At 39.5% G+C, this 12,042-nt stretch overlaps 1 protein-coding gene across 1 annotated transcript in view; it reads right to left on the bottom strand.

The window, feature by feature from the left end:
• Positions 1–12,042, bottom strand: part of APOO (apolipoprotein O) — a 53,441-nt gene that overhangs the window by 23,145 nt on the left and 18,254 nt on the right. Inside the window, exons 2-4 of the mRNA NM_001075639.1 lie at positions 5,941–6,048; positions 4,652–4,771; positions 2,098–2,152 (exon numbers count right to left, since the gene is read on the bottom strand). Of these exons, the coding sequence (NP_001069107.1) occupies positions 2,098–2,152; positions 4,652–4,771; positions 5,941–6,048 (283 nt within the window). The remainder of the gene's footprint in view (positions 1–2,097; positions 2,153–4,651; positions 4,772–5,940; positions 6,049–12,042) is intronic.

Here is a 12,042-nt window from a genome sequence, read left to right as displayed (position 1 = left end):
ATGCGGGAAATAGTCACTGTTGATAGATAAATACAAACAAATGCAACATGTGAGCCTACTTGCCACGCCTGAACATGCCTGATGACCTCATTTGCACGATGCCTCCTCAGAACTCCTTCCCTGACTGCTTCCATCTCCCCAATCTCTGTTAAACTAGTCTCCTTCCTCTGTACCTTCGATGGTGGTCTACGAATGCCTCTGTATTTGAGATAGTATTGGACACTTTATTATATGCACCTCAGTGGTTGTGACCACTGTCTTCCTCAGCCTCTCTCTTCAATGCCTGCCATGGTGGTGACTTAACAAATGAAAGTGGAACCAAACTAACTGGAATACTCTGTAATTCTCTCCTCCAGATAAGACTAGACACATGCCAGTTTTCCTTTCCTTGGGTTCTTTGGGAACTGTGGTGATCATTTTAAATACTGCTATAGGGTTTGTGCTGCTGCTAAGTCACTTCAGTCGTGTCTGACTCTGTGTGACCCCATAGACGGCAGCCCACCAGGCTCCCCTGTCCCTGGGATTCTCCAGGCAAGAACACTGGAGTGGGTTGCCGTTTCCTTCTCCAATGCATGAAAATGCAAAGTAAAAGTGAAGTCGCTCAGTCATGTCTGACTCTTCGTGACCCCATGGACTGTAGCCTACCAGGCTCCTCCGTCCATGGAATTTTCCAGGCAAGAGTACTGGAGTGGGGTGCCACTGCCTTCTCCAATAGGGTTTGTGCTGTTTGCACCAATTCCTGTCTTGCCTTTAACCTGATTTTAACTTGCCTGGGTCATTTGAGGCAATTTTCTACTTCTCTTTATTTTTGCCTACCAGCATGTTATTTTCAACTGTAGCCATGAACACAGAGCAGGTGATAGGACACCGAGATCCCTTGGTGAGCTGAGCCAAAGCGGGAAAATCACAAAGAAATGGGACTCTAAGACTGCACTGAAGCTGAAGTCCAGCTTCTAGTTAGCACATCTTGGCTGTGACTGCTGGGAAATGGAGTGGTTGCCTTGGCAGACAACAACGCAACTCATAATGGAATGTTTCTTCTTAAGAGCCTTTGCGGTAACTGAGTCCAAGAGAAGAAAAAAAAGACTCATATTGCAAATACTGCTTACTTCTATGGGAAATGACAGGTGACAACAAAGAGATCACCTCAGTCACACAGAGATAAAAGATCAGGACATCTTTAGCTTCCTGAGGGAAAAAAAGAAGGTAACAAAGTACCTAATTGCCAGAGTTGTTATGAGGATTCTATATCAATTAATACTTGCAAGTCACATAGATTAGCCCCTGATACTTAACAAGCACTGAATAACTGTTTTTAAAATTAAGATATTAATCCACATGAATAATTTAAAGAACTGGTAAGCCACTAATATGTCTATCTTCAAAGGAAGACTTTATTTATATGGTAGGTAGTCTCAGGGGTATTAGCACATCAATGCTCTGATGATCTTCACAGAGAAATAAATTGTACTCATGTTTATTCTGTCATGGAAACAAACACTTGTAAAAGAAGAGGATGATTGGTTTAGATGCCCAATAAAGGGAATGAAATATGATCAATGTCTATTAATTTCCTAATATTAGTTGAACACAAGACTGTGAAATCAGTTTATGGGTGTACGTGTTAAGTGAATGTGAAAAACAATTAAAGATGATAAAAAACAAATGAAAACATGTAAGAACACATGAATCATGCAATAAAGCCTTTCCTAGGCACACTAGCCTAGTTCCTTCCTGCATCTAGACTTCTATAACATGTGTTAATAGCCATGCCAATGAGCGATCCTGATTCCGAAAACCTATAGATGAGCTAGGACACTGCATCTAGAAACAGATTAAAAAAGAAAATCCAGTGTATCTGCACCTGCTAGGTCAACAATCCTAATGATCCTGAAGAGACTTACCTGAATGAGAACACTAGTTTCCTGAAATCTGATGGAAAAAAACAGATCCTCTTTCCAGAAATTTCCAAATAGCTCTAAAATTCTACATATAATTTTAAGGAATTCACAGATCCCCTGAAGTCCATCCACGGAATACCAGTTAAAACATCCAATGTCAAACAAACTGACTGTGCCTAATTAAAAATCAACTTACCTAAGCCCCACTGAACCAAACTTTGAATCTTGGGCTTATTTTGGGAGTACTTTTCCTAAAAAGATAAAAAAAAGAATGAATAGACTTTTTTGATTAGAAAGTAACAATAAATATGTATTTGTCTTTACTGAATAAATTATCATGTTATTAGCACTTCTTGAACAAAGGGATTTACTGTCTATCTGAGGGGTTTTGTGTTGTTTTTTTTGTTTTGTAATTTCCCGTTCACCACAAATTGCTTAGCAGAATGGCTTATTATTGCCACAGGAAGCAAAGATTTCAAATAGAGTGGTTTCAACAACCCAGCCTTTTTATTCTTCTACTGAAACTGAAGAGGATGAAAAACACTCAATCCCCTCGATAATTAAAGTGGAAATCCTTTCCCTGTGAGATTAAATCTTTAATATTAAGTCTATTTCCTGATTTGCCATGATTTTAGAGCCTGTATCTGAAAACTGCCCATTTGAAGCAGAAATGACCCAATTTAATGTGACAAAGGAGTCTATATCCAGATTTGGAGACACGTACCCCAATCTTGAGCAAATGAAGTATTAACATTCTCTTAATAATAAAAAGACTTTTTACATGAACATCAGATGATCCTAAAGAAAACTAGGAACTAGGCTAGAAAGTATCCACCTTCAAGAAGTCTACAGTAAAAAATGGAAAAAGAGATATGTGGGTATTAGAAGACACCAGAACCAGCTGCCACTTGGAAAATGATTTGTTTATTTTAATTCAATTCAAGTCAGAGCAAGTTATACTAATACTGTTAAATGGCCTTAAATAATAAATGCTGAATTTAGGGAGGACATAAAGGACATTTTAAAAAAAAATCGAGTACTGCTTCATTAAAATCCATTATTAGTTTTTTCTGCACATAAAAAAAGAAAAGCTACAGATCAATGTTTAGACTGACTGCCCACTTCTTCTGCTGCATAATCTGTTAACTATGAGGAAAAACTAAATCAGTTCTTAAGAATGAGAATCAGTTCTAATTTAAGAAAATTAAATTAGTTCTTAAAGAAAGGGACTAGAACTTGTAGGTCTGAAAATGGAATCAGGAATGAAAAGTACTTTCATTCACGAAGAGTTCAATCTACAGGAAAATAAAAACTAGTATAATCACAAAAAAGCTTTTTTACTTATAAGCAGTACAAATAAACATGTTGATTACTATTCTGTCAGGTTCAGAGGCATTTTGCTGCACTAAGCATCAAGCACAGACAAGAAAGTAAAAAACAAAAAGCAACCTTAGGTTGAAAGGTAAAGAGACAAAGTACTTTTAACCACAAAAAAAAAAAAAAAGAGCAAGAGAGAAATAATAGTAGTCATGCAGTCATGCCTACATGGTACAAAAATATTTGCAAATGTGCTGACCTTATCTTAACCACCAGCAGATGGTTTAAAAATCTTCTAGAACAAGAGAATAAAGTCTAAATGTGTTACAGCACATTATGTGTAAAATCTTTAGGTATTTCATAACTCTATAATATGGTTATGATACTCTAGTATAATGACCTAATTTATGTTGCTGACAGGGTCTATGTTTACCATTTTCTTTCTAAATTGGTGAACAAAAGTTCAGCACTGGCACAGACAGTGGAATTTTAAAATTTTAAAAGATCTGGATGAAAACTGAGTTTATAAATCTCAATCAAAGTAAATCTAGACCACAGCATACACATCTACATTCTGTTACTTTGTCATCAATTTTCAAAATCAAGTATGGCAAATATATAGATCAAAGTCCACAAAAACATTCTGTAGACTGTAAGCTTCAGTTTCCAATGTTAAAAGCTGCAGATGTGCTTTCATGAACATAATGACATATGTCTGATCTAAAACCTGAGCAGCACAAGTCAATCTGTAGATGCAGATCTTTGATCACTAGAGGAATCATTTCAGTACTCAAACATGTAATTCCACCCTCTTTTAGTTACCTACTCTCTTATTATTGCATTTGAAATGCTCTGTACCCATCATGCTTAAAGTGGTACTGACTTATAGAATCTGTGAGGAGAGAAACTTCCTAACTTTAATATATATAAATGTTTGCAGTGTACCCTTTTCCTCCTACTAAAGTTCCAGTCCCAGTATCCTCCCTGGTGGACGATAATGTTTTCATAGCCATGACCAACAAGATAGGTACCATGGGGGAATTCCCTGCTGGTCCAGTGGTTAGGACTCAGACCTTTCACGGCTGTGGCTGGGGTTTAAGCTCTGGTTGGGGAACTAAAACATCCCGTAAGCCAAGCAGGCCTGGCCAAAAAAAAAAAAGATAAGTACCATGGGCCTCTGCTCTCTAGGCAATGTGACACTCTCTGCCCAGTGGGAAGGAAATTCTCTCCGCAGCTATGGCAACAGCTGCCACCAGGAAGTTAGGGCTCTCTGCTCTCTTCCAGAGATGGCACTGATGAACATTTTTAAGGTGGGCACTCTTTAATGTGGGGCCCTTTGTTGTGCCTTTTTCTGAAAACTTAGAGCCAATATAGACTTTTCACTACTGACTCTAAACAGAAATGCATTCATTCTATTTTCAGAATAGCTGTACCTGACACCAACTTGTATATGGTTCGCAATAATGTCGGAGATGAGAGATGCTTTCTTCAAGTTGGGTCCTTGGTTCTTCCACATATTTAGACTGATGCTCAGGAACAGAGTAGAGTGAAAGCTGTAAAGATTGAAAAACAAAACAAAAAAATGAAGAAGGGTAGACAGCAATGAAATAATAATCGTCAAATTTATAAGCACCGTATTTCTAGTAATTCATGAACGACAGTGACTAAGCATTACATGCACCCTGAACCTTGCTTTAGACCATCTTTGTACCATACTTACTCTTAATAAGGCCTAGGCCAAGAGAGCAGGGCTCTTCTGAGGTGTCGCAGCCTCCTCCGACCCTGCTTGTAGCAGACAAAGCAGCCCTCTTCACCCATTTTATATACTGGTATTTGTTATTTCACCTTAGATTTAGTTTGAAAAAAGGATTCTATTACTCTAAAGGGTGGGTGGTGGGGTAGGAAAAAAAGCTTGAGAGTAACTGAAGAGTCAGTCTAGACTTAGTTCTAGTCTAGTCTATTCTAGTCATCTTCTAACGATCAGTCTAACGCTAACGAAAGCAGGAGAGCAGGTTTGTTCCCCAGGCAGAGAGGAAATGTTTCAGAGCCACCACGGGCTGCCTGCTTCACCCTCAAAGATGCCACTGCCCCAAGGCCTGAAAAGAAGAGAGGAAAGGGCAAAAAAATAAGCTATTTAGCTTTATGTAAACACCATTCAAGTAACCCTGATCATGACTGAAGGTAGATCTTTATGATACTCTACTCAGAGTATTTTACTTTCAAAAGAAACCAAATAGCCAAAATAATCAGTGGGAAGTAGAGACAAAAAGGAATGTAAACAATGGAGAGATGATTTCCTATTTTATATATTCATATTTATTAAGCATCTACTTATAAGCCTCTAATCCAGCCAAGAAGCAGGATGAGCCCTGGTCTTTAATTGCTTAGGAGAGGAAAAAATGTGAATGTTTTCCTGGCTTAATAAGCAGTCTAGAAGCAGGAAGATCACTTAGAAGTGACTTGTGCTTACAATCTACTGGGATAGAGCAGTTTCCCCAGTAAAAATCTAAGAAATATTCCTTAATTATGCCCTTAGCTAAGTACCATTAATTAAAGTTGAAAAAGCCATAGTGTAGCAGCATCCCACATATAATAACAACTATAAGGAAATATATTTCCTCCTTTTAAATATCTTCCGAATTGTTATATCTTCCTGATAGTCAATTTGTATCCTTCCCAAAGTAACTCTATCAGATATTCAAAATAGATTACAACATATTACCTCATTAACCTTCACAGTATCTTTGTGAGGTGAGTCCTTTTTTGATGATGCATAGACCTTGAAGGTGAGCAGGCTCAGGCTGGCCGGCCCCACGTACCTGTGAATTACCTGAAACACAGAAGCAATTTAAGCTTTCTCCCAATTCTCCAAACTGAAGGTGTGTAAGGTGGGCACACTTGCAACCTCAGCCACTTCTGCTCCAAAGGGCTTATTGTGCATTATGGGAAATAAATGTATTCTTGAAGTTTTATGGAAGTCAGAACCTAAAAAACATGTTCTCATGGACTCAAAATTCCAAGTCACCTTTACCTTCATTTCCAAAAGACAGTAGTTCCTGAGTTTTCTACTTAGCCTTTTAAGTAAAATAAAAGATACACTACACACACACACACACACCAATAACAGGGGAAGGAGTTTTTAATGATCTCACCAATTGATTCATTGAACAGAGTGAAGATCCTTTCTGTAATTCTAAGAATGAAATGTTCAGCAGCCCTTGCTTTCCATTCCTACCCAGAGCTGCTCTCCCCTAATCTCAGTTTCTGAACTCACACTCTTTCTGTGCCTTGCTCTCCCTGACCGGGTCACTCATGCCCATGGCTTCAACACAAAGCCAGTGACTCCCAGATATGCAACTCCAGGCCAGAGCTTTCTTCTGAGCTCCCAACTCACTTATCCTATTACTTCTGGACATTTCCACTTGCATGGGACACAAGCTCCCAACACCAAACACACCCAAAACCAGCTCATCAGGATCTTGACTGTGCCTCCAAGTCTATACGAGGCCTGATAGGTGAATGTGTGCTGTAGAATCAAGAAAAGTTTTTAAAAATAATACATTAAAAAAATTAATACAAAGCACTTGACCATCTTGAATCTTTCCACCAGAAATGCCCACTCTTCATCTACTTTTTCTCTCAGGAATGGTGCCACCCTCCAACTAGACAACACAATCAGAAACTCTAAGGTCATCTCCATACCCCCCATTCTATTGGTTATTAAGTCCTGTTAATTCTACCTGTTAAAAAGAACTTAATTTACTCTCTCCTCTTTTCTTCTCCCCTTGGGCCCTTGTTTCTTTTCTGGATTGTTTCAACAGCTTAATTCTAACTGTTCACCTGGCCCTCTGATGACTCAAACCACCGCACTGCAAAAGAATTATCTTTCTAAACTGCAAACCTGAGTTATCTTCTACCTGTATTTGAGATCCTTTGGTATTTATTACCTAGGACTTCTATGTGAGCCTAAGAGGCCTAAGAGGCCCTATGATCTGACCCCAACCACCTTCTTAACTTCATCAGTCACTCTGCCTTTTCCCATAAAACTTGGACTCCTGCATTCTTCCCATGCTGTTTTCCAGCTTTATGGGTTCATTCATGCTGGTTCCTCCACCTAGAATGTTCTACACTTGCTTTGCTTTCTGTACAATTGCCCAGGAGCACAGAGGTTTATTGCTTTTCTTGTCTTATTTATCCATTTATTTATGTCTATGAAGTTTTGCCTCCCAAACTAGAAGCCCTTTCAGGATGGGGCTGTGTCTCACCCTGTATTCCTCATGCCTACAACCGTGCTTAACACATTAAAAATGCTCAAGAATAGTTTCTGCCTGCATGAAGGGACAGAACACAGGCAAAAAGTAAATGAGTGGTTGACCTGTTCTAACTACTCAGGCATGATTTTGCATCATGGAAATCCTATTCCTGAGACCTGCAATGCCTGTAATATGAAAGACTAGGCTACTCAGAAATACTCACAAAGCATATAGTGCTAGTTAAAACCTCAAAAGGTCTGTTGAAATTTACTTCTGGAGTCACACACACACACAAAAGGAAATTCCCATATTTCAGAAGCAAACAAAGAGCTGGAAGCTATTTTTTAAAAAAAGAAATGGTTATTACTTAAACTGGTTTAAAAATAATGACCACACCCCGAATCATCAAGTGGAATACTTGAAAGGTATTAATTTCCAGGCAATACTGCCACTAATTTCTTTTGCTTTCAGGATAAAGGTTAGTGAGCCACTGCTGACAGTATGCCCCTCCCCACTCCCCAGGAGATGGCCTATCAGGCTGCTGGTATCTAGAGGTGCCAACTCAGCACTCTCTGCCCTCTGGGTCTGTTCAGACTACTGACAACCCTGCTGATACTGGGGACTTTCCACTGAGCCAGCTGGCCGGCCCCACCCCGACTTTGTTCAATTCCCCTTCTTACCAGCCACAGTTGGTGCCTCATCCCTTTCCCACTTCCCCATCCAAGCATTCTGGGTTCATGCTGACCCCTATTTCCTCCTCATTTGATACAATGCCTTGTGTTGACCTTTTAAATTCTTGATTCCTGCTTTCAATCTTTAATCCACCCTACTTTTCACATATTTCTTCTCATGGCCTTCTACTGTTTTAATTCAGATTTCTACTTTTATGTTCTTAATGATTAATCTCACTCACTTTCATCTTTTATTTTCAATCTCAACTCATTTACTTTTTAAATTTAACATTTTGCTGGAATTTATATGCATTTTTCCAGTTCTACTGAGAAGTAACTGGCACACATCGCTGCCTAAGTTTGTGTACAGCATGGTTAATTTACATATATTGCAAAACAATTACAAGTTCAGCTAATGTCTATCTTCTAATAAATGACAAAAAGAAAAAAATTTTCTCCTTGTGGTGAGAACTCTTAGGATTAACACTCTTAACAACTCTCGTATATATTGTACACCACTATAATCCCTAGCCACTATGTTGTGCCTCACATGCCTAGTACTTATTTACCTTATAGCCAAAGGTTTGTACCTTTTGACCACCTTCCTTCGATTCCCCCTCCTCCCATCCTCCACCTATCATAACCAGAATTCTGATCTCTTCTTCTATGAGTTAGGGTTTTTTAGATTCCATTTATAAGTGAGATCACATGATATTTGTCTTTCTGTCTTATATCACTTAGGATAACACCTTTAAGGTCCATCCGTGTTGTCACAAATGGTAGGATTTCATTTTTATGGCTGAACAATATTTCATTATATATATGTATGTGTGTGTGTACAATATACATACATTTCTTTATTTACTCATCTATCAATAGACGCCAGGACAAGGAAACAATCTTAAGTGTCTATTGACAGATGAGTAAATAAAGAAATGTATATATACTGTGTACACACACACATACATATATATAATGAAACCTTGTCCTGGCTATTATAAATAACTCTATGAACATGGGGGTGCAGATGCCTTTTTGAGTTTGTGTTTTTGTGTCTCTTGGATGTAGTCCTAGAAGTGGAATTGCTGGAGCACAATAGTTCTGCTGCTAGTCTTTTTTGAAGACTCTCTACACTGTTTTCCATAGTAGCCCTATCAATTTACAGTCCCACCAACAGTGCACAAGGGCTCCCTTTTCTCCACATCTATGCCAGCATTCATCTCGTCTTTTTCATGATGGCCATTGTAACAGGAGTGAGGTGATAGCTCATTGTGGTTTTAATTTGCATTTTCCTAATGACATGTGATGTTGAACATCCTTTTATGTATCTTCTGGCCTTTTGCATATCATATTTGGAGAAATGTCTATTCAGGTCTTTTGCCCATTTTTTAACTGGGTTATTTGGTTTTTTGTTACGAGTTGTATGTGTTCTTTCTATGTATTAGATATCAATCCTTTATCAGATGCATGGTATGCAAACATTTTTTTCCATTCCATAGGCTGTCTTTTCACTTTGTTGATGGTGTTTTTTTTTTTTTTTTTTGCTGTGCAGCAGTTTTTGAGTTTGATGTAGTCTCACTTGTTTATTTTTTATTCTGCTTCGTGTACTTTAGGTGTCATTAACTTTTTTTTAAGTTTACTTATTTATTTTGGCTGTGCTGGGTCTTCATTGCTTTGTGTGGGGTTTCTCTAGCTGCAGTGAAGCAGGAACGTCTCATTGCAGTGGCTTTTCTTGTTGTGGAGCACAGGCACTAAGTGAGCAGGCTTCAGAAGTTGCAGCACACAGGCTCAGAAGTTGCAGTTCCAGGGCTCTAAAGCATAGGCTTAGCTGCTCCGCAGTATGTGGGATTTTCCCAGACGAGGGATTGAACCTGAGTCTCCTGCACTGGCAGGCAGATTCTTATCTGCTGTGCCTAGGAGTCATTAATCTCTACTTTTCCCCACTCTTGCCCATTTTTCTAGTTTTAATATTATGCTAAGCCTGCCCTTTTATTGCCCAAGTTGTTTTCTTCATCTCCTTCTTCTCCTGTCAGCCTCTCCTGACCCAAGCCTCCCTTCCCTCCCATTCCACAGCAGGAACTGTGGCTCCAAGGGTGGTAGCACTTAAGAAAGCTCTCTCCTGCAGTTGCCCTTTCAGTTTACTGCAGGCTCTCAACAAATTAAAACAACAACAAAACCTCATCCCCAGAGACCTGGGCCATCCAGAAATTAACACCCCCCGGGGCCACAATTCTCTCTGCAGAGGTTTACTTCCGGGTTTCTCAGGCTCAGCAATGCTAACATTTTGAGTTGGATCATTCTCTGTCGGGAGGCTGTCCTGTGCACTGCAGGGGGCACAGCAGCATCCTGGCCGGTACCCACTAGATACTAGTGCAACCTCTCCCAGCTATAAGTCAAAAATGTGTCCAGATACTCACAAAAGTCTCCTTGGAGGCCTCCTCCCGCCTTGAGAAGTGCCAATTTACTTGATTAAATATTATTTCCTGATATCTCTCACCATTTAGATTTTAAGGAAATCTTTATGCTTTAAAATCTGTGGTCTTAGTCCTAATATGCAGTGATAGAAATTAGCATAGTCAATAATTGTCTCCTGAGAAACCTGTATGCAGGTCAAGAAGCAACGGTTAGAACCAGACATGGAACAACAGACTGACTCAAATTTGAGAAAGGAGTACTACAAGGCTTTACACCGTCACCCTGTTTGCTTAACTTCTATGCAGAGTATATCATGTGAAATTCCAGGCTAGATGAATCCCAGGCTAGAATCAAGATTGCTGGAAGAAATATCAACAACCGCAGATATGTAGATGATAACACTCTAATGGCAGAAAGTGAAGAGGAACTAAAGAGCCTCTTGATGAGGGTGAAAGAGGAGAGTGAAAGAGCTGGGTTACAACTCAACATTCAAAAAACTAAGATGATGGCATCTGGTCCCATCGCTTCATGGAAAATAGAAGGGAAAAAGTAGAAACATTGACAGATTTTATTTTCCTGGGCTCCAAAATCACTGTGGACGGTGACAGCAGCCACAAAATTAAAAGACACTTGCTCCTTGGAAGAAAAGCTGTGACAAACTTAGACAGCATATTAAAATACAGAGACATCACTTTGCCGACAAAGGTCCTTATAGTCAGAGCTATGGTTTTTCCAGTTGTCATGTACAGATGTGAGAGTTGGACCATAAAGAAGGCTGAGCGCCAAAGAACTGATGCTTCTGAACTGAAGTGCTGGAGAAGACTCTTGAGAATCCCTTGGACTGCAAGGAAATGAAACCACTCAATCCTAAAGAAAACCAACCCTGAATATTCACTGGAAGGACTGATGCTGAAGCTGAAGTTTCAATACTTTGGCCATGTGATGTGAAGAGCTGACTCTTTGGAAAAGACCCTGATGCTGGGTAAGACTGAGGGCAGTAGGAGGAGGAGACAGTGGATGAGATGGTTGGATGGCATCATCAATTCAATGGAATGAGTTTGAGCAGACTCCGGGAGATAGTGGAGGACAGAGGAGCTTGGCGTCCCACAGTCCATGGAGTCACAAAGAGTCAGACACGACTTAAGAACTGAACAACAACAATGCTTGGGAGGTGAAGTGTGTGTGGGGTAGACTTGTGGAGAAGGGGCACAATGGGACTTTCTGCAGTGACAGAAATGATCAATATCTCGATTGGGTGAGAGTTACAGAAGGTGTGTACATTTGTCAAAGCTCTCATTACAATCCGTATAACTTACAACCTGTGCATCTCAGTGTGTATAAATTGTCAAAAAAAATTCATACACACATAAATCATGTCGTTTATGCCAAAATATGGGTGGAAACTGCAGGTCAAGGGTCATTCTCAGGAATGAGTCAGCCATACACCTGACCATGGTAAGGATCTGGTGGTATTGACCTGTGCAG

This window comes from Bos taurus, chromosome X (assembly GCF_002263795.3).
Source record: "Bos taurus isolate L1 Dominette 01449 registration number 42190680 breed Hereford chromosome X, ARS-UCD2.0, whole genome shotgun sequence".
Lineage (NCBI taxonomy): Eukaryota > Metazoa > Chordata > Mammalia > Artiodactyla > Bovidae > Bos > Bos taurus.
This window is presented reverse-complemented; position numbering and strand designations above follow the sequence as displayed.